A 22,845-nucleotide genomic window follows, 5' to 3' on the forward strand; every position below is an offset into this window, starting at 1 on the left:
GGGGAAACGGGTGGGAGGGTCAGGCACAATGTACAGTTTGACTGTACAACCAATGATGTGTTAGACACTAGTGAGGCAGAGGACCTGAGAGAAACATTTAAATCGGGGATGTCAAAAATGGTGTTTACGGGCCGGATCCAGCATACGGAACTGTCTCATCTGGGCCCGGGGGCTCTCCGCAGGGTCAGAAATTTGGTGGTGGGAGGAGCAGTGTTTACCACTGCCGCTACCACATGTCTGACCCCGTAGGGCAGATGTTACAGCTCTTCACTCCAGATCTGGCCTGCAGACCAGCCCCACTCAACTCATCCAGCCCATGGGGCCGAATGACTGACACCCCTGGTTTAATGGCTAGGAAGGGGGTGTTGAACCAGAAATAGTGGCACAGGAGACTAAGATTGTGAGGAATGGGGGAGGAGGGAGTTAGCAGTCTGCTTCTCTACCCTCACACATAGCCAACACTAGTAAGTGTTGAGATTTTGGGACATAAGATTTGTTTATTTGTTTCCTTCACTAAAAATACAAAATGAGATGGAAACCTGTGGGTGAGAGGGAAAAGATTGTAAAATTCAGTGGGAGTGGGGTTATTTCTGGGGACGAAGCTGTTTGCACCAAGCTGTTTTGAACAAGCTGTTTGAACAGCTTACCTAAACGTGTTTAGTCCTGGTAAAGAGGTCTTGCGCTATACTGCCATGACGCATCCTCCTGCCTGCGTGGCCTATGCTGTCTGCAAAACCACTGTGTTGGAGTGGGGTAAGACCGCTCAGGAGTGCACTGTTGAGTGTATTTAAATTGCCCGTGGCTTCCAGACATTCAAGTGTCATTGTCCTTCAACAGCATCAAGTTCATGAGAAACCAGAGTGCCATTAATTCTGTGTAAATGAAAAGTCGTATTGGTGTTGATGTGTGAAACCGCATAGGGCAAGAAAGAAGCAACTGATTATAGCTAAAGGAGTATTTACTTCGCAAATACTAATTTTAGCCCCTTCTCTCACTGCTGGCTTCACCGCCCAAGTGAAATACATTTTTGTAGTCTCGGGGCACAGATGGAGGAGCACACCATCCCAGTGTAACCTGCATCAGTTTTGTATACCAGTGTAAATCACCGAGGGATCAGGATCATGCAGCTGTCCTGGGGTATCACACAGTCGATGGTCTTCTTGCACCTTGCTGCTTGGTGGTGGGAGAGGCTGGTTTGCTTGTTTGCTAAAAGGAAACATATCCTAGCAGTAGAAGTGTCGGGGCAGCGCTACACCTGGGGCAGCTGTGCTTCACAGGGTAGTGCCGGTGTAGTATTACCCCTCCACCCGCAAAGCGGGTGGCTGGGACTGCTGCCCTGGTTTCCACCCCCAGCCAGTGCAGACCAGAGAAAATTTTGAACAATGTAATTCACACTTCCTCAGGCAAGGACTTCTTTGGTTCTTTGGTCTGTGTAGATGGAAGAGATGTCAGACAAGTTTTTGGGCACAGATTACCCACCCGAGGAAGGACTACTTGTGTCTGGAAACGTCTCTGATCTCGCTCCCATCTGCCTAGCTGGCCTAACTAGGGTCACCAACTCTGTTTGAATCTATGCCAGGAGGTTTCATCGCATGAAGTGATGACATTAATGACTTGACCTCAAGAAGGCAAATGCACATGACTATTACATTAAAAAAAACCCCCAAAAACTACTGGACTACTGTATAAATGGGATTCAACATTTCATATTTAATTTAATGAACGCCCTATCATTTATCTCCGAGGTCACTCTTGGCAGTCTACTGGAGATTTATATTTAAGTAGCCCATTGCCTGTCAAGAATGACCGGGGGGGGGGGGGGGGGGGAGCGGGCAGGGATGGAGCCCCGTGTCCCCTGCCCCATCCGGGCCCACTCCCCACTGCCCTCCTGCTGCTTGGGGTCCGGGCCTGCTCCCCACTGCAGTGGTGGGGGGCGGGGAGGAGCGGGCCCAGGCCTGATGCGGGAGAAGACTGGGCCCGAGGGTGGGGAGAAGCTGGGCCAGCGCGGGGAGGTGGAGAATCGGGCCTGGGCCGACCTGGTGGCTGCTGGGGGTGGGAGGAGCGGGCTCAGGGCTGACACGGGAGAGTGGGCTTGGGCCCGAGGAGGGGAGGAGACTCACTCCTTCCCTCCCCCAATCACTGCCACGTTGAACCAGGCCTGCTGCTCCCCACACTGTGGCAGCGGGCTGGCTTTTCTCCCCAGTTGGGGTCACTCCTCCCCTGACCCCCACCCCATGTTGGGCTGACTTCTCTCCCTCCCGTGGGGTTCAGGCCCACTCCTCCCCTCCCCCTGCCACCTCCACCTCCTCCCCCCACCACTGCCGAGTCCAGCCTGCAGACGGCAACACGGGAAGGGGGGAGGGGCAGGCTGAGGCCAGTGCCAGGGGCCTTGCTTCCCCCCTCCGCGGGGCCGCCATCATCGCCAAGGAGCAGTGCGGGGGGAGGGGAAGGCTACCTGCGTCCCCGTCATCCCGGCAGTGCGCTGCCACTTGTCGGAATGCTTCTTCGCACGCTGATTGGCTGTTTGCCGGCCAATCGGAGCGCAAGTAAAGTGTTACGGACAGACAGACAGACAAAGGCTGGTGCAGTATTCGACTTCCTGGATCGTTGGCAACCCCAGGCCTAACCAAAGCTCTCGCCAACCCCCCCTCACCCCTCCCCTCCGTTCTTGCGCCACATCCCCATGGCAACCGGCACTGTCCGCTGGACTGAGGGCGGCGATGCCAGGTGCGAGCGTGGCGAATCTGCTTTATTTGTACTTTTTTGTACATGCAGCAGAGGAACGTGTCCTGAAACGCTACCACACGCGTTCCCCTCCCAACGCCCCGGGGGCAGCCAGAAGGGTGAAGGGGAAGGAAGAGCGGGGGGGGCAGGGGTGGGTGCTTGGTGTGCACACAGGCAGCCCACTGCGCTTGGGGCGAGAGACGAGCCTGGTGTAGCGGGACGGAGGAGGGGTGGCTCTGGAGGCGAACTTGCCCCTCCCCCCGGCCCCGGCCGTTAACGGCCGTTGGGGACCGCCCCCGCGCCTGCGCGTCGGGCTCAGTGACGCAGCCTCCGCGGGGAGGGAGGTGGGGGGCGTGGAATTGAGGCCCATCCATGGCTCCGGGCTCGCCCCTGAGGCCTACTGACGTCACCCGCTGCCGGAAGTGGCCTGGGGGCGCCTGCGCAGTGGGCGCGCTGCGCCGGGGCCGCGGGCGGGAGGGAGGCGCAGTGCCGGGCCCCGCCATGGTTCGCTTCCTGCATGTCCAGAGCCGGCAGCGCGCGCCGCCGCCCATCTGCAGCGACTGCCCCGCCGTCCAGGTGCGCGGGGTGCGGGGCAAGGGGCGCGGGGCGGGCAGCTGCCGCCTACCGTAATCTCTCGCATAGACGCGCATCCCGCCCCGAGGGATCCTCCTCCTTTTGGGGGCTCGTGATGTTCCTCCCAGCGCGCCTTAGAGTCACTTTGCTGCCTGCCAGCTGCTCCTGGCCTCTCCCCTCCTATTTCACAGAGGGTTTAATGATTTTTTTTTTAATCCTAGCTCTGCCCGTGGAGACCCGTTGCTCGCAGCATTTAGGGTTTCAGCTTTTGTTAAGCAGGAAGGGGTGGGTGCGGCGGCTGAGGGTTTGTTTTGCTCCCGGCATAGCTGGAAAAGAGAGATGTCTCCATGTCCTCTTACCCCAAACGAGGCGCGTGGTATATTTGGGGACATCCTGGAGAAAATGCAGCGATGCCTGCTTTTCATTGGGCGCCCTGATGTTTTTCTCTTAAAACGCTGGGCGAGTCTGTTGGGAGTGCGGCTACCTCCAGTCGGCCTCTTTCCTTCGCCTTTCTCTTTTTTGTGCGAGTTCACGTGCTGACGTTAAACTGAGCTAGCTAATTTTGACAGCGGCGTTTAGAGCTGGAGCTCGGTGCCATACACCTGAGATTTAAAATCTGGAGAACCGTTGACCTGCGTTGATACAAATGGGCACCTCCCCAATTACAAGCTGCCTTCGGAAGAGGCCTTTGTCCACGCAGCAAAAGGATTTTCAATCTGTTGCATAAAATAGTTGTTGATTTTACTCGCCATGAACACCTTGCAGGTCTGGTTGCCTGTAACCGGAGGCCTGCCTGGTAGGGTGATGTCTCAAAAACATCTATATTGCTGTCTGGTGGCTGTCTTTCCCCCTGTGTCAAGGTATTGGTGAGGCTGGGATGAATTGTTTTAATCTCATTGAATTATCCTGTGTTCTGGTTCACTGTAGCTCTCTAATACCTTGTTAATGCATGAGTGTTGTATTTCCTAATAACAGGCTGAAGCATCTCCATACTCTTTACTTGACATCTGTCTGAGCGCTTTGACTGCCGACTTGGAGAAGTTTTGTACAGAAAGACGAGATGGGACGCTGTGCTTGAAAGAGTCTGAAAGGCTCCCTCAAGAAGTAGCTGATCGATTATTGCAGACCATGGCATTTCATGGTAAGACGGTTGTTTAGGCCCAGCAGTTGTAGATCTGGTGGCAAATCTGATGTTGGTATTTAAGTTGTTGCACTGTCACAACTAAGACTCCCCGGTATTAATTTAGGGGTGTACTGATATGTCGGTCCTATTTTGGATCGACACCAATATAAGGAAATGGCAATTGGCTTTTTTTGGTTGATGTGGCCGATTAATGCCACCAAAATATGCTGTGTGTATGCGTGCAGCCACAGCGCAGCACACAGGTGTCCAGGAGCGCAGCCTGGCGGTGTGGAGAGCAGCCAAGTCTGGCTGGTAAGTCTGTTGTTGGGGGGCAGACTGAGGCCCCTGTGGTGAGTGGGACAGGGACAGAGGCAAGGGCAGGCACTGCCCAGTGCGGGCTGGGGACAGGGCAGCGCCCAGCTCTTTCCCCCAGGGGTGTTGGGCCAGGCTATGCGTGAGGTGGGTGGCAGCAGTGCTGGGAGGGGATTTGGGGGGGTTACGGTGAATTTTGGAGTGGCTGCAGCCTCTTCCATAGCCCCCTTCCCAGTTCTGCTGCTGCCCGCCCACAGCACAGCCCGGCCTGGCCCAACCCCCCCAAGAAGAGTCCTGTCTGCCCCCCCATGCTCTTTCTCCGACCCCTCCTTTCCCCCCCAACAGACTTACCAGGTGGATGCTGCTCTCCAAGCTGCTCGGCTGCATATTGGCAATCAGATTGGTACTGACTGATATGGCTCGTTAAAAATCAGCCATTGGTATCGTCTCAAAAAAATCTCTATTGGTGCACCCTTAGTATTAATGCCCTGCAAGAAGTTCTTTGTCTAGATACTAAGTCTTTTGCTCTGTATTTCAGCACCTGTTCTAACTCTTCAGTTTGGATGTAAACTTTTTCTTTCAAGCCCCAAAACGTTTGATTAATCCCAATTCACTGCTCCTTTTCCATCCCAGATCTATTGCCATCACCTTCAGAAAGTAGTTCTCCTTGTTCATACCTTAAAAGTTGGGGGGGGTTCCTTTCAATTACATCCTGTTTTTACCATAATATTTCTAGTCTGGTGTTCTTATCCCTGTTTTCTAAACTCGAAGGAAACCAAAATGTTGTTTTATTGGTTTGGGTTGTTTTCCTCCCAAATTTTAATTGACTTATGTCAGCGTTGTCCTCTGTCACCCAAACAGGTGGGAAAAAGTCAGAAACTTTATTTAACTTGATAGCTTACAAAGTTTGCTTTGGTAGTATCTTGGACTCCAGTTTTGTTTTGGGCGAGGAAAGGAGTGGAGGACACCAGAAGAAAACGCTTGTCACTGCTACGACAATTTAGTTATCTCTAATCCAGGAATCATCTCTTGGACAGCTTTGAAGGCTACAAGATGCAATAGAGACAGGGAGGGCCCAACTCTCATGGCTTGGGTTCATTAAGGGTGACCTCAGGTGACTCTAAATATTGGTCTAGACCTATCCTAGTGCCTTGCTAACTTGACGTGTTCTTAAAACTGTATTGTGGTATGTTGTGGGATAGTTTGTCTATACTATCTTATGCTGTGCAGCAGTGCTGGCAGCCCACCAACATACTTAACTGATGCACTTTTGATTTTCTTCTGCTCCAGCTGGCATCAAGGCATGGAAAAAAATCCATGGTGCATCCTGTACAAAATGCTCAAGCTTGGCAGCCGGGAGTTGAGGGGATGGAGAAAATTCAAGTGGATAAGCAAGATGCTAAACAAAGATTCAGAGGCTGAATACTACCAGAACTAGGCCCTGCTTCCAACAAACTGGGAACAGAGAACACCAGGAGGCAAAGTATTGCTGTCAGTTAATGCAGCTACCGGGATTTATAATTCAGGCAGCCTGGAACAATTGTAGCTAGTTTGATAGACTTGTCTCAGTCGTTGGTGTGACAGTTACAAGGAGAGCAGTCTGCGGAGGCTTTATTCCTTGTCCTGATTCTTTTTTGTAATTGGTTCAAACTGAACGAGAATAAATTGCTAACTGCATGTTTAAACTGCCACAGCCCTATTTCCCCCCTTGCCTCAGTTGAATCTATCACAGTGCTGGATAAAGAGTGGGGGCAGTGGAAAAGGTACAGTTTTCATTCTCAACAAAAGCTGTAGTGATTCCATTGTATGTAATAATTACATTGGTAATAATACAGAAATCCCTGGGATTGAGGTTTTACTAGTGACAAAGATGATGGGGATCGCTTACCTGGCTTCTGCTCTGGCTCTGATCTTACTACACTTCCTCTCTGGGCTTTACTCCAGGCCTGGTCCTGAACAGGTCCTTGGAACTTGCTGTAGGTATCCATTAACGCATCCAGCAGTGGGGCCTGTGTTTGACTGAACAGGAACAGTTTGGTGCTGGAACACGTGGGCCCCTTCGTACTGTTGAGGTCCTCTGCCTCTGTCTAAACGTTTGTCTCCGAATCCTGTTTGACACGGCTGCTGGCTTCGTTCAGTGCAGTGGAAGCACCGAAGCAGACTGCTCATAGGGGGAGAGGTTGCTGGACTCGTAAACCTCAGTAGATGTTGTTTGGCTCCACCGTTTGGCTGGTAATATTTCAGTCAAGATGAGGGTTTATACAGCAAACTCATGCCTTAAAAAATCAACTCTTTCCCCCAAATTAATCCACAGAATTCAGTCTACTTCATCTTTGCTTTTTTTCAGGGTGGGCAGTTTTTTTTCTTGTTGTTGTGCAGTACTTCCTAATTTAGGGAAGAATTACTTTATTAAAACTGACTCTCTTAGCCGCCTACATATAACCAAGGCAGTTTTATTTTAAAATCAGGCTGCTTTCTATTTGGCATATTACAAATATGCAGTATGTGCCATAATCCTCAATTTTTCTCATGCAGTACTGATTCTGTATTCATCATCTGAAAAACTTCAGTTATAGCTTTCCGTGACTTTCTTTACAGAAGCACAGTTGGAAAGCTAACCACCAATGGATGCTTGAATTTAGGAGCGATTGAGGAGCACTTGGTTAATTTATTTTTGTGTTTTCTCTCTCAGGTTATGACCTATCACATGGCATTCTTGTGGTTGTGTTAACAGTCTAACGAAATAAAATATTATGTAGGAATATAGAAAGTCTGGGAGATTATATCTGTAGTTATGCTGTGGATTTTCAGTCATAAATATTTTCAGTGTATCATGATCAATACAAATCAAAATTGGGAGCTGCTTTTTCAAAACAGAATTTGTCCAAATATTATTTTTAACAATGGTGTTGCTCCTCGGTAAACAAGATGAAATGTCCCACATCCAGCTGAAAAGAATATTTTCTTAGGCTATATCCTAGATATATGGGGCATTCTCATGATAAATATCTTGCAACATTTGACCTCTTATTACTTATCACACCTTATTTGAAGATTATGCAAAACATGGAAGAGGAAAGGTTCTTTCTATGTTAGGGTTTTGAAATTAGTTCTCTAACAGGAAATATTGGTGGCAGCCCACAGATGCACATTCAGGAAGAAATGGGTTTGTTCGCAGTGGGGTCCTGGGAGGGGAAAAAGGAAATTGTTTTGTAATTTTAAATAGAGATTTGTACGTCTGTGGTAACACCAGAATTGTTTTATGACCTCCATTTTTTTTTTTTTTTTGGTTTGTCCTTCTTTTTATAATTTACCTGTGGCCATATCCCACGGTTGAAATGCACTGAGCTTGAGGAGTGAAATAATTTGCTTTTTCTTTGTACCAGTAAGTGTGTGCCTGCTCTGACAAACTCATTGCTGTTTCCCAACAGAGCTGTTGAATGACGGAACTGTCGGGATTTTCCGAGGGAACCAAATGCGCTTGAAACAAGCCTGCATCAGGAAAGCAAAAATTTCTGCATTGTCTTTCCGGAAAGCGTTCTGCCATCACAAGCTAGTGGAACTTGATGCTGCAGGGATGAATGCGGATGTTACTATTGCAGATATTGTAAGCGGACTTGGGAGTAATAAGTGGATCCGGCAAAACCTTCAGTGCCTTGTTTTGGACTCATTGACGCTTTCTCTGACAAATCCCTGTAAAGGGTGCTTCAAACAGTTGTCTGGTCTTCGTGTTTTGAGCATTACCAATGTTCTTTTCCACAACGAGGACTTGGTAGAGGTTGCTTCTCTTCCGAGGCTGGAAAGTTTGGATATATCCAATACCTCGGTCACTGACATAACTGCGCTCCTTGCTTGCAAGGATCGACTTAAGTCTCTTTCCATGCACTACTTGAAGTACTTATCGATGTCTACGCAACAAGTCTTGGATATCCTACGAGAACTCAAGTACTTGAACCACTTGGACATTTCAGATGATCAGCAGTTTACATCTGATATACCTGTTAGTTTGCTAGAGCAAAAAGACATCCTACCTCACCTTGAGTCATTGGACATTTCTGGCAGTAAATTCATTACTGATGAAGCTGTAGAAGCATTTGTCAAACAGCGACCTGCAATGCAGTTTGTGGGACTGCTGGCAACTGATGCTGGCTACTCTGAATTCCTTTCAGGAGAAGGAAGTTTGAAGGTTTGAATTTAAAAATAACCTGTTATAGCTACACAGGGATTGCAAACAAGGAGGTAGTGTGATCAGCTGGGTTGAGTATGTGGAGTAGGGCTAGGAACAAAGTCTGAATCCCAGTTCATCCATTGGCTTGCCTCACAGTTTTTGGCAAATCACTTAACCACTCCGAGTTTTTCTTCATAGACCAAGTGAAAACTCCTGCTTACCTCATTGTGCTGAAGACTAATTCATGTCTTTAGTTTTTTTTTTATATAGGCATAAAGTTTTATGTGAAGTGCTGTTTGATAGCAGCATGTCTCCCTGAATCTTGTATCCAGATGCAGTATGACTATGAAAGCAGATAACTTGGCATTAATTTAACTTCATTTTTTGAACAAGCAGTAATTTAAACAATAGATGATTGTTGCCTGAGAGCCATTTGGGTCCTGCCTGGCATGTTTCATCCTCTGCATAAGTGAGAGTGTTCTGCTTTATTTTGTCTGGTGTACTTGCCTAGACAACTTTGTTAGACACCTTCAGATAATCTGGGAGAATTCTCCCAGGTTTATTCTCCTGGTAAAGAAACCTACCCAGAGCCCTGTGTACAGACGTTTGAATGATGAAGCCCTGCAGAGTAGAGAGCTTGCAATGCCAACACTGTGCAGCGGGGCTACCGTGCACATCTCAGTGTGCTCTGCAAGTTCCCTTAATCTGCCTGGTGACACATGGTAGCGGTGCATAGGGCAGCCTTGATTGGCTACCCATGATCAGCCTGTGTTTCCCTGCAGCACATGTAGGGTTACGAAGTGGATGTGTTCTGCTCCTTGCTAGAATAGCAGAGTCCAGCAAGTGATACACTGTCTCTGAGTGGGAGGTGTGGGGAGGAGGGGATACTGGAGGACCATGTTCTCTTCTGAGAGAATCCACAGCATGTTAGGCATTTGCTTACTCTGGAGGAACTCTGCTGGGAGTGATTTAACCCTGGCTGTTCCCAGGTTATTTTTCTATTTCCCCCATGGCGCTGCGCTTGAGGCTGAGCCCCACCTGCTTCCACTGGGGCAGCCTGCATTGTGCTCCAGCCTCTGCCCACTGGCCCAGGCCCCAACTAGTGTGCGCAGCTTCTGGTGGGGCTGTTCCCTGTGCTGCTCTGCTCTCCTCGCTTCTAGTGGGAGCTGCCTAACTGAAGCTCCCCACCATCCGCCCACCTGGAGTGGCACAGCAGGGGCAGGAGTTGGGAGGAGGAGCCACTGCTGGAGGTGCGGGGAGCAGTGCAGCAGCCAGACCGTGAACACCCATGCTGGAAGCTGTGCGTGCTGCCTGGGCGGGAGGGGCTGTTCTGCTCCCCTCGCCTCCAACTGCAGCTCCTCCTCCTGCTCCTGGTGCACCATTCCAGGTGGGCAAGGGGGAGCTTCAGCTGGGCAGCTTCTGCCCCTGTATGCAGGCCTCTGGCTCCAGCTCCTGGTTGTCTTCCACCTGTTCCATTTGACTAGTGCCATGAGCAGCCACCTATGGGCAGGCTGAGCGAGTGGAAGGTGCGACCGGGAGCTGGAGCTGGAGACGGAGCCCTGCGCCCTGGGGCAGGAGCTGCCTGGGTGAAGTGTTCCCCCCCCCCCCCCGGCCTCCCAGAGCATTGCAGCAGGAGGAGGAGCTGCTGCTACAGGTGTAGGGAGCAAAACAGCCCTGCTGGCCCCGGCCCTAGCCAGCTCTCACGGCTTCCAGCGGGGCTGTGCCCAGTTTGGCTGCAGCTGATGTGCTCCCCTTGCCTCCAGCAGAAGCTTCTCTTCCTGCTTCTGCCCTTGTTGCACCGCTCTGGGCAGAGTTGGGGGAAGCTTCAGCTGGGTGGCTCCCACTGGAGGCAAGAGCAGCTGCACTGGGAACAACCCCATAAGAAGCTGTGAGCTGGCCAGGGTTGAGACCAGGTGAATGGGCATGGGTGGGATGGCTTGGGCAGGGCTCTGCCCCATGTGGAGCTCTGTGGGGCCTGCCATGGACTGCACTGACTGAGCAAGCTCTGCTGCATGTGCCCTCCCCCCCTGGCCACCTCCTCCCTCCCCATAGCCCCAGCTGGCTCCCTGGACCTAATGATCAGGCAGCCCCCTTCCTCACCCCCCACACATGTGCACATGCCTCCCTGCACCCTCCCCCCCACAGGGCAGGGCATGCAGGCTGCGGATTGACCTTGTCCATCCACCGTGCTCCTAAATGCTCTTCCCCACCTGTCCAAAGCCCAACAGTGTTTTGGTCAGTAGTGTGGGATGGGGAGAGGGTGGTCCCCCGGCTTGCGACAGCTCATCAAAACTCCCTATGTGGTTCTTGGGCCCAAATAATTGCCCACCCCTGCCTTACACAATGTCTCTGCTTTCTTGCAGCAGTAATGAATATGAAGCTTTATTACAGTTAAAGAAATTATTTTCTTGGGCTGTATTTTGCCAAATAAAGTCTGTCTGGTTCTTATTTTAGTGCCCTTCTTTGCCCCACTTCTCTCTGATTCTGTCCTCATGAAGTACCTTCTGGCACAAAAATTAAAGGCTGTGTCCGGTTCTAGTACTCTTGTCCTGAATCCATCTGTTGAACTTGCTGAATATAGAGGACAAGCAGAATCACTAAATAAAATAGTCACTGACAAATTATAACAGTTGTAGCATGGCTAACAGTGTAATGCCCAGCTCTTGTTGAATTGAGGTAGTCCTATTGCCATTTGGAGTATAATAAAACTGTAGTTCTTGAGTCTGAACTACCACTTGTGGGTCTAGGCCTGGATAGAGCTTGGGTTTGAAATACTAGAATGGGAGATGCTAACAGTTCAAAGTGTTGGGAGAACTTCTAGCATACAAATATTTTGGGGTTTTACACTAGTGTCATGAAATTGCTTGTAATTCCATATTTTGTAGGGTTTGGGTTCTTACTTTGCCTCTGACAACTTGGAGTGTTCTACAAGTGCATTGTACAAAGAAGCCAAACTTTAAAGCAACTAAACTAAATATGAACTAAATGTGTTTTCCAAGGTATCGGGAGGAGCGAATGAGATCCAGATTTCTGAAGCTTTGAAGCGTTACAGCGAACGATCGTACTTTGTGAAGGAGGCATTCTTCCGGCTCTTCACCCAAACTTGTTTTATGAAAGTAACGAAGCCTGAAATCTTAAAGGTAAAGATGGTTGAGAGATTTTTCAAAGACAGCCTTTAATATGTAGGTTTTAACAAGGTCACTTGAACTGACATTAAATATTACAAGAACAGACACTTAAAAGATATCTAAATCAGGCCCTTGGGTTTCTGCACTCACAAAATAGATATAGACTCTCCTCTTCTCTTCCCTCTTCTCTACTGCCTAAGGGTAATATCAGCAGTGCAGTTGCAGAAGTACCCCTCACAGAGAGAACATCATGGGCAAATCCAGTGTGGGGAGAAGAGGCTCTAGTCCAGGTTCAGAACATAACTAGGTGCTCGGGCTAAATTCTGGAGGTGCAGAATTCAACAGCAGGGGCCAGGGGTGTTGCTGAATGTACCTCCTTCTAAGAGGAGGGCTAGTAAGCTCTTCTGAGGGCTAGCAGTCTGTGTTTCTGTTGACTAGCTCACAGTAGGTAGCGAAGGGAGGGGTGAATCTATACAGACTTGGGCGTATCCCTTCCCAATCTCTAGAGATTCTGACCTGTACCCTTTGAAAGTAACTTAGATTTAGATGGAGAACAGGTGCAATGTGTCGAACAGAATGGGGAATGTACTTTCTTGGTATCTTCCAATTGCAAGTCTGACTACAGCATGATGGACTGGCTGCAGCCTTTGCAGCTGGTTCTGAGAAGAACGTATTCAATGGTCCTGCCTATTCTGGGAAGCATGGGAGGCTCTGATTTGTTCCCATTGGCTGAAAACATTAGGAATTAAAATAGGAACTAATCATTAAAGGATGAAAAGTTCTCAGATGTTGGCCAATGAGCAAGTGTTAGAAAGTGATGGCCATCATAAAATAAGCTAGGTTTATTTCTGAGCACTTGATCACATCATGGGAACACTTTGTGTGGATGACCTTTTTTTGTGCAACTGCAACTGAACGGGAGATGCTATAAACCCATTTCAAGACAGGAGGGTTACAAAATAAAGTCACTGGTTGTTGCACTGATTCTAGTGTGCCAGTAAGAGGCAATGTTATCTTTTGATGCTTTCTGTTTAAAAACTGTTTCTAAGATTCGGTAGTGACAGGGTCAGTTTAACTCATAGAAAGCAGCATTGCAACTAACTGGCAAAATAATAAATATAAAACTGTTCATGCAGTACATTCTCTTATATTTCAGCTTGTGATTATTGGAATGAGAAATCACCCCTTGGACTTGGCAGTGCAGCTAACTGCCAGCGCATGCTGTCTCAACTTAACTAGACAGGGCCTCGCAGCCGGCATGCCTGTTCGACTGCTCTCCGATGTGATCCATTTACTACTCAAGGCCGTGGAAAACTTTCCTGAGCAGCAACAGGTAAAGCTCGCTAGGGGCATAATTCTGATTCACTTTTCCTGACAGGGAGGGCCTTGACAGAAACAGGGATAGAGAGAGGTAGATAGGAACAGTCATTTAATGGGAACTTTGGTGACAGAGGGATTGGACAAATTCTTGGACAGATCTCTTAAAAAAGGGATGGGATATATTCTTGGAGGAAAGGGGCAACAGTAGCTGTTGAGCAGGGGAATTAGAGGCATGGTTTCTGAATTGGAACTTCTTTGACCTTAAATACTGGAGTCTGCAAGTGAAAGAGGAACAGTGGAAAAAACTCTGGTCAGACCCAGTTCACTCTGCCTTTTAGTATCCGCTCTCTGCCCCTGTGACTCACAAGACTGGGCAAGATGGACCTGCAGTCTGATCCAGTAAATGGCAGTTCTGGAGCAGGGAATGCTCAGCTTTTGGCCAGCTGGGCAAATGTAGCCTGAGCTGTGGGGCTCCCCCTGGGTTGGTAATTTGGCAGTATAAATATGGCCACCCTCCCCCCTGCTGTGTTCACAAGACCCACATGGCTGGTTGGAGCCAAGCTGTATCCTGGGGCGGGGTCACGCTCCTCCCCCTTGCAGTGCTGGGCCATGCTCCTCCCCCTTTTGGGGGCTGGGTCATGCCCCCCCCCAGGGTCAAGCCATGTCCCTTTCCCCTACAAGGCCATGTTGGGGCTGGGCTGCCCCTTACTCCCCTCCCCGTGGCTGGTTGGTGCCCACTGCGCCCGCCCTGGCTGCTGGATCAGGACCACTGACAAGATTCAGCCTGCACATGGATGGGGCATTGCCCGTCTGGCCTGTTGTGGGGAAAAGGTTGAGCACCACTGTTCTAGAGAGCTTCAACAGCCTTAATCATAGAATCATAGAAAATTAGCATTGGAATGAACCTCAGGAGGTCGCATCTAGTCCAACCTTTGGCTCAAATTAGGACCATTCCCAACTATATCATCCTAACTCAGGCTTTGTCTAGCCTGGTCTAAAAACCTCCAAGGATGCAGATTCCACAACCTCTCTGGGTAACCTGTTCCAGTGTTTTACTACCCCCTTAGTGAGAGGATTTTTTCTAATATGTAACCTCAACTTCCCTTGCTGCAACTTTAGCCCATTGCTCCTCATTCTGTCATCTGTCACCACTGAGAACAGTCCAGCTCCATTGTCTTTGGAACCACCCTTAATGTACTGATGAAAAGATCAACTGTTATCTCAGCCAGCAGAAGTCAGTTAGATTACAACTAAAATTGACAGATTCTCTACCACTCTCTCCTCCCCAGCTTTTATTAGTTGGGGATGATAGAGATAGCAGTTCTGACCTCAGTCAGATGAACTGTTTTGTAAAAATACAAATTGCTGGGCCTTGCCTGTTCTGATTGCATATTGAGTAGTTTAGTGCCGTCTCTCTGTAGGCAGTACCTATGGTCCCAGCTGGCTGAAGATCTTGGACTTGCCCTTCCGTCTTCGCCTTCATGTGAGCTGTCTCTGCAGAACTATTTTGTGGTGACAGTAGACATGTGCCTTCCTTTTAATCTAATCCCTATTTATAGCAAAGGCCGGGGAATATGTCCTTTCACTCCGAAGCTGAGAAAGAGAAACTGTTTCTTTGTAAGAGGGTCATAGTGCCCAAGGTGAGCCTTGAGAAGAGCACAGTGCTGGCATCAGCTCTCACTTGGACTGAGATCTCCTAAGGAGCCCAACTCTCTTGGCTTACTTGGAATGTGAATTACAAAATTAGATGCAATTTGACAGTTTCCCAATTTGAAAGACTCCTTTAAGTTATGAAGTCAAGTATAAAGACCTCATTTCATAAATAAAGTGTTCTGTAAGGTCGTTGCTTTATCTCCTACTGAAGCTTTATAGTGAGAGGAATTGTTCATGGTATCTCAGACCAACCATTCTTTATGTACATGAGTTGGATGTCATGGTCATACTTCCCAGATGTTGAGTGAACTGCAAAATTTTTGTATTTTTCTCTCTTGTAAGAGAAGCCTTCTGGAACTTTGTGCAAATGCTTTTTTTTTTTTCTCTTTTTCCACACACAGCTGCAGAAGAACTGCCTTCTTTTATTATCGAGTGTCAGGATCCTTCAAGATGTTCCATTTAACAGGCAAGTAGCAGCCAGTAAATTTGAAATGAGGTTTTGAGTAGCGGGGCAAAATGCAATACTTATCATCTTGGTCATATAACTTTGCTTTTAACTAGTTGACCCCAAAAGCCGGTTTAGACTTCTGTGCTGTCATAGAGAAATCTTACATGTGCTTTCTAGGGCCTGATTCTGATCTCATGGCTTCAGCATTGGAAAGCTGAATCTGTAAATGCTACAGTTGGTCAAAAATTGGTATGAGAACAGAACTAGGAATAAATCCTGGCCCTTTGAAGTAATTGGTAATTGCATTGGGTTCAACAGGGACTGGATCTCATGCTGGGGGTTGAGTTGCTAGCTTCCTAGCCATGCTCAGCTCCTGCATGAAGGGCACCCACTTACCTTATTTTATTTCAATGATCCTTTTTGATCTAAGATTGGTGTTGATGGGTGGTGGACAGCACTGGCAGTTGGCTGCCTGGTGGGAGGAGGTGATGAAGGAAGAAACAGCAGGACTAAGGGATGGAGTCCTTTGGCTCCAATAGGAACAAGGGGAAACACTATCAACCCCAGTCTCACTCTGTTTCAGTGGTGGGAGTGGGGTTGATTGTGGTCCTCCTGTTGCATTAAAGGCATTGCTCATATTCGCTAGAGAGTTATTTGCTGTTGCTCATTTTGTTAGTTGCAAGATTGATCCGAGGGTGTTGTAAAAGGTACTTCTTTAGTATCTTCCTTCTGGCCTGAACTAAGGGTTCCATTAATTATAATCAAATGACCATGTTGCACAGATGCTGAAAAAGGCATGTCCTTTTCTACCCTCTAGAAACCATAAGCACATTTCCTTTGGTTTCTAGTGATAGTTGGGATCTGAGATGTGAAGTGTAATTTAAGCCTTGTGTAAGTTGTTATCATGTTGTCGCACTTCAGGTTTGAAGCTGCCAAACTTGTTATGCAGTGGCTGTGTAACCATGAAAATCAAAATATGCAGAGAATGGCAGTGAATATAAGTTCAATTTTAGCCCTGAAGGTATGTGCCATGACTTTGGAAGTGTTGAAACTTTTTGTTTTCTGATTTCAAACAGATTTTTTTTCCAAATGCTCATGTAATATATTTGCTTGCAGCTTTCATCTGAGCAAACAGCCCAACTTAGTGCAGAACTTTACATCGTTGTTGGGGTGAGTTGCCTGTCTTGACATAGATTAATCCACGATGTTAAGTGAGATAGAAACCAGTGCACATAGCACCATGGGGCCTTGGGTGTTTGGGTGCTATTATAATACAGGTATTATTAATTTGGGTAGCTAATGTCAAAGCCGGAATTAATACTTTTCTTTTTCTTTTCCAGGAGCTTCTTGAAATAGTTGAACAAAAAACAAATCTGAACGAAGTGGATACGACTTTCATGTTTACGCTGAGTGCACTGTGGAATCTGACTGATGAATCCCCTACCACGTGTCGGCATTTCATTGACAATCAAGGGCTAGAACTCTTCATGAGGGTTTTAGAGGTGAGGATCACTATGTTTGTACCAGGTTGTTAGTGTATACTGAAACCATATCTAACTGGTATCTTTGTTTCTCTTAACAGTTTTTTCCGTCTGATTCCTCCATACAACATAAAGTTCTTGGCCTACTGGTAAGATCAGAATTGGGTTCTGCTTTAAAAAGAAAAAAGTTTTTCTTGGCTTTTTCAGTTAAATTTTCTGGATAATGTGTGAACTTTCTGTAAAAGAGCGATTCCTTCTTAGTTCTTACAAATATCTGCATGTGATGCAGATGCGTGTCAGCGTTTTTCTCTGAAAACAAATTAATGGTGTGTGGCTTCAAATAGAACTGGGCCTTCACCAGTGGGGAGGGATTTCCCTCATTACTTCAACAGAGGATAGAGCTGCAAGTTAAATGAGCAGAAGTCTCCAGAAGAAGTTGATGGGTACAAGTTTGCTACTGCTCAACTCCATGGTAAAGCTCTCAGTGAAGTCTGATAAGAATTTTGAACTATGTAATAAAACATGGCACAGCTCCAGCTCTTTGTTTCAGTTAGGGTTTTGGTTCTTGTAATGGGATATGGGAAAGTTTCAGAGATCTGTTGATTTGCATGTAAGAACATGGGACCCATTTATTCTTTATGAAAATGTATGAGCTTTTATTAATATCTGTAAGTTGTATTTATATGTGCTGTTAGTCTTAAATAAGGTATACACTTTGTGCATGTTTTTACAGAACAACGTAGCAGAAGTGAGAGAGCTGCATTCTAAGCTAATGTGGAAGGACTTCATAGACACCATTGGTGAATTGTTGTGCAGCACTGAGATAGAAGTCAGCTATTTTTCAGCTGGAATTATTGCTCATTTAATATCCAGAGGGGAGCAGGCCTGGACACTAAGTCCAACCCAGAGAAAATCTCTTATGGAACAGCTGGTATGCTAACTTCAATGGATACCCTTGTTTTACTGTAGTATAATTATGCTGTTTCCTGTAAGTACTACAATATTTGATTCTATATTTTGCAGCACTCAGCCGTTTTGAAGTGGCCGACTCCAAGATGTAAGATGGTGGCATTGGTAGCCTACAGGTAATGAATTCTGAATACCAGCATAAAAGTGTTAACATTAGCTTATTGTTTCTAGAGTTGTTCCTACTGCTGTTCTGCTGCCATCAGCCTCTTCACCCTAAATATCCTCCCTGATGTAAGGATATGCTTTTATGGCGCATGTATTTCCTTAACCAGGTTTGAGAATGGAGAAAAACCATTTCCAAGCCAGCTGAAATGCTGTTCTAAATGATAATAAAAGATTAAATCAGAAAACGATGTCCTCTGTGCTTATGACTATCTGAGTTTCCTCCTAACCACAACAGAATTTGAATTTCTTAAAGAGTAATACAGAACCCCACTGTGGGGTACAAATGTTCCTATTAAGCTTTGAGAGATCTAAAACTTTTTTTGTAATACTGTTCAGCTTTAATCAGGGAGTTCAGTTGGTTAATTGGTGTTGGTGGTGTTAAAAAAAAAAAAAAAAAGAAAAGAAAAGGATCACCATGAAACTTGCCACTCTTGTGTGTGCTCAAAATAGTCCCAGCGTTTTTAGTCTCTCTTCCTGTGAAAGACTTCCCAGGCCTCTAATCATTCATCATTACCTATTCATCAAACCCCTCTTTCTTCTGTTCTCAGAGTTACTAGACCTGGCCATGGTGTCCTAGAGGAGGAAGCACACTGCATATAATGGCATTGTGATTATGTTCAGCACTACTTATTCGATTATATAGCCTGGGTCTTGGCACTGCTAGCACACAGTGAATAATTACTTACTGATCTAGTCGCAGTTGTGCCTGTGGAGTTTCCTTAGAGTTTACACTTATAATCCAGCAATATTGTACGAGAATGCCTAAAGCTTATGTGTAGGGACTGCTTAGCTAATGATGGGATCCTATATTGGTACAACTTTACTGAACATCTTTCTCTAACCCATAGATCCTTCAGTCCTTTTTATCCATTACTTGATTGCTTCACGATACCTGGTGTTCAGCTCTGGGCAGTATGGGCTATTCAACATGTCTGCTGCAAAACACGTATGTATTGGACCAGTGCAGCTCAGCTTTGTAGAGTGGCAGGTCAGATGCTTGTGACATGGCTGCACTGTGAGCCACCAGCCCCCTCCAGTAGGGGAAGGGGGCAGGGAGAGAGGGAGGTGGCTGCCAGTGCTGGTGCAGAGGAAAAGAGTTTACCTCTGGGTGTGGAAGGGATCAGCAGTGTGGTGCAGGGCAGGGAAGGCGATGCACCAGGACAAGCCGCTTGCTGTTAATCCCCCGTGCTGCAAGCCAGATCCAGTCATTTCAGGGTCCAGATCCAGCCTGAGGTCCTTAAGTTTAGCACCACTATATTAGATTGTAGAGCTTAACCTTTTTATATGAGATTGGATGGTTCTTATGGTTGGTCATAAGCCTTCTGGAGAAGTGCACCTTAATTCTTCATTCTCTGCTGTAGTGGTTTGTTTAGGCCTTAATTTGAATATTAATCCTTAGTTTTATTGCAGGTACTGTGAGATGTTCCAAGCAATAGGCAGGGCTTTGCCGTGCCTTGGTGACTTCTTTTAAATGCTTGTCCTTGTATGCACTTTGCTGAGTCTGAGTGTGCCCCATGTATCTGAAAGCAGGCACTTGGTTAGGAGTGCCCATTGTGTCTGTTCATGTGCATTAACTAATCTTATGTGCACAAACAAATATGTAGGGTGGTGTAGGACCAGGTGCTGTTCCAGTTCCTTTTTGCTGCTTGTGCTTTGGGATGGAGCCTGAATGTCTCAATCTAGTCTGGCCTGCTTATTTATTCTTTTAGTGTCTGTAGTTAGACTATAGACGCAGTGATCCATTATCTGGAGGACTTGGGAAGACTTATTTTAGTTCCTCTCATACTCTTTTCACCCCCATCCTCAGCTACTAGACCTAAAAACTCCAGGATGCAAGAACTACATGATTTGTCTATGAACTTTCCTCCCGCAACAATGTCTGCCATTTGTTTAGAGAAGACTTATGTTCTCCTGAAATGCAGTATCTGCAGATCCTTCTCTTGAAGAAATCAAGTAACCTTGCCTCAGTATTCCTTACGGACATACTTGTGAGGCCCGAATCTGATCAGAGACCCCCAGACCTGGATTTGAGAGTCTAGGAGCTTTCCCTTGGCTTCAGCTCTGGGACCTTCCAGAAATAGTTCCCTGAAAACAGTCTCATAGGAAGAATGAGGAGGAAGGGGAAAGGGAGCATAAATTATCCCCCAAATTCTTCAAGAGGCTGATTTCATCCTCCTGTTATGAAAGCTAGGAGATCTCACGTCTCTGGCTACAGTTAGGGCTCCTATGCAGTGCAGTACCATCTGGATACTACATTGATCTTTTGTTCCTGCTCTGAACCATTATGTAGCCTAGTTGTGTGCTGTACCTCAGAGGCAGCTCTAACAGTAAAGTGGTCTCTCCCCATCTATAGTAGTCTGTCAATTTGCAAAGGTTTTATGAATTAAAAAAACCAGGCTTGTGTATATTATTCATTAGGATAATCAAGTAGTGTTAGACAGTGAAGCATGTAATCTTAACAACCTGCATAAACATGTGCCCTGAAGTCATTGTATGAGTTGTAGCAAGCTTGCAGTGTGGTTCTTAACAAGTGTGATTCAGAATGCAATTGCAGTCCATGAAATGTATATCTGAGAAATGCTCTCCTCCTTGCTATGTAAACTTTTGACATCGGGGTGAGGTTTACAGCAGCACTTGGTGTTTGCCTTATTTTTCCTGCATCAGTGTTGCTGCATTGAAGTTGCTGAAGGAACAAAACAGACAGCATCTGAACGTCATGCCCTAGAATAATAGGGGTCAGAGGCCAAAGAGTTAACTACAGAATAGGAGAGGCCAGAAATGACCTTAATCTCCCTTGAAATCGCAACAGAATTTGAAAATCTCACGCTGGGATGAGTGTGCAGCCTTCGGGAGCTTTGTGGAAAAATAAGACAGTTCTCTGTAAAATAATCAGTTGCTTGATGTTCACCTGAAACACAGGGTCAAGTCCTTGGCCTAAATCAGATAGACTGGGTCTTTCAGGCCCTGGTCTCTCACCTTCTAGCTGAATTCATGACTCCCAGCCTAATGTCAGTTCTGGATGGGAATTTTTGGGCTTTGACCCAAGTGCCATCATGACCTTGAGAAGTTTTCACAAAGAACTTGTTGGGAAAGTTTTCTTGGGATTTTGACCAATTGACATTTTCCAACAAAATGTTTTAATTTTCCATTTGTTTTTCTCCAGTACTTTACTCTACCTAGGTTCTCATGTAGTGAGGTTCATGACAATGAACATTCTTCTCTTTGGTTTCAGCTGCCAGGTACTGCAGCATGCTTATTGAAGAAGGTGGACTGCGGCATTTACGTGACATCAAGGAAAATGAGCAGACTGATCCGGATGTCCTACAAATCACTGCTGAGATACTAGATAGTGTAGATACCCACATAAGGTACTATGGGAAACCTAAATCTTTACAGAAACCAGAAGCCAAATCAAATGGATAGCTGCAGGTATAGCTTAACTATCCTTTGCATTTCTTCACAGCCTAATGGGAATGAAAATCGTGTATTGTGCTCTTTTAAGGGGTGTAGGATCACTTCTTAAGAGGATCATTCCTGTAAGATTACTGCTGACTGCATTGAGGGCCTGTAAAGTGTGCACAGCCTGAGTCCCGTAGGAATCCTCATGTCCTAAGGGAGGAAATGAAGCTTTGGACCAGATTTTTAGATGCATTAGATGCCTAGCACCTACATACCTCTAAAAATCTGTCCCATCACCTCTTCCATTACTGTCTGGAAACGGCTTCTATTGCTTAGGCAAGCAGGGCTGGAAACAGAGCTTTACATGCTTGCAAACCAGCATTTTTGCACTTGTATATGTGCGCTTACTTACCACTGTGACTGAAGTGTCAGTTGCAGGGCCATCCCCAGCCAAACCTGTAAAATCACTTGAGTTCCCTGTAAGCCAGGCTCCTGGTCTAATTTTTCTAATATTGGACCATTATCACATGCCACTTGCTAGCTTTTCTCCTTCCTGTGCTGCATCAACCATGTTGGAATTAGCCTTGTGTAAAAAGGAGTGATTGGATTGGCTCTACTGGAGTTGCAATAGGACAAGTCAGGAGAAATTTGTGAGAGCAAAAATCCAAAGGTGAGTGTAGAATTGTACCTAGAAACTCAGTGAACAACAGAACACCTGAGACTGTACCCACGTAGTACATGGAACATAAGTCGTCACCATATGTGGAAGCTACTTGTTGCTTTAGTGTTTCCAAGTTCTCCTTTAGCAGTGCGCACATGTTCCCCATTTGACACTAGTGGGCGTGAAATACATGTCCGTGGAAATGCGTGATACATGTTGTGCAGTGAATTATATTTCCAAAGACTTCTAGTGCAAAGTATCACCAACATTGTGTAAATCCCTGTGTAAATCTCATTGCTATGGAACTGTAAATTTTAAAAGTTTATTTTTAACAAGTGAGTTTTTTCCAAAGGCTTTTTTTAGTTTTCATATAATAAGATACAAACAGCAAATCAAGGACTAGTACTCAGATATGTATTGTTTATGGACATCTTCATTCTTAGACTTGGTTGGTTATGACATTACTTGAATTGTGCAGAAAGAAATGGATTGCATCAACATACCAGTGCGTCAGTTAAAGTGTAACCGTTGATGGAATAAAATGGGTGCCATGAAACCAGATTGCTCGTTTCAGAGTGTTTCATCTCTGTAAACATGCTGGGCTGACTTTGTAGGCAAAGGGTTGCTAGCATGTTGTTCTGCACTGTTTGCAGGCTGGGAAAAAATCCAGTATTTGCCCTTCCTTTAACCTCTTTAATTTGTTTAAATCTCAGTAAAGACA

The 22,845-nt window shown here is 46.5% G+C and overlaps 1 protein-coding gene across 2 annotated transcripts; it reads left to right on the forward strand.

The window, feature by feature from the left end:
* Window positions 1-3,149: 3,149 nt before the first annotated feature.
* Window positions 3,150-22,685, forward strand: LOC106736842 (protein zyg-11 homolog B). Of its 2 annotated transcripts, XM_006267749.4 has the most exons (14): window positions 3,150-3,300; window positions 4,273-4,438; window positions 8,164-8,918; window positions 11,900-12,040; window positions 13,185-13,361; window positions 15,403-15,467; window positions 16,371-16,470; window positions 16,566-16,619; window positions 16,790-16,951; window positions 17,032-17,079; window positions 17,664-17,861; window positions 17,954-18,015; window positions 18,913-19,010; window positions 21,297-22,685. In XM_006267749.4, exons 1-14 carry the CDS (start codon window positions 3,226-3,228, stop codon window positions 21,485-21,487), a joined length of 2,292 nt encoding a protein of 763 aa, XP_006267811.2. In that variant the 5' UTR covers window positions 3,150-3,225; the 3' UTR covers window positions 21,488-22,685. The 2 variants fall into 2 exon arrangements, with proteins under 2 accessions (XP_006267811.2, XP_019334749.1); XM_019479204.2 differs by lacking the exons at window positions 3,150-3,300; window positions 4,273-4,438 and adding an exon at window positions 6,036-6,223.
* The last annotated feature ends 160 nt before the right edge of the window (window positions 22,686-22,845 follow it).

Source organism: Alligator mississippiensis, chromosome 5 (genome assembly GCF_030867095.1).
Source record: "Alligator mississippiensis isolate rAllMis1 chromosome 5, rAllMis1, whole genome shotgun sequence".
Classification (NCBI taxonomy): domain Eukaryota; kingdom Metazoa; phylum Chordata; order Crocodylia; family Alligatoridae; genus Alligator; species Alligator mississippiensis.

Coding starts and splice junctions, on each gene's coding strand:
- LOC106736842 (XM_006267749.4), top strand. CDS start 3,226: ATGGTTCGCTTCCTGCATGTCCAGAGCCGGCAGCGCGCGCCGCCGCCC. Junction 8,919..11,899: donor CAGGAGAAGGAAGTTTGAAG/GTTTGAATTTAA, acceptor GTGTTTTCCAAG/GTATCGGGAGGAGCGAATGA. Junction 17,080..17,663: donor ATAAAGTTCTTGGCCTACTG/GTAAGATCAGAA, acceptor ATGTTTTTACAG/AACAACGTAGCAGAAGTGAG.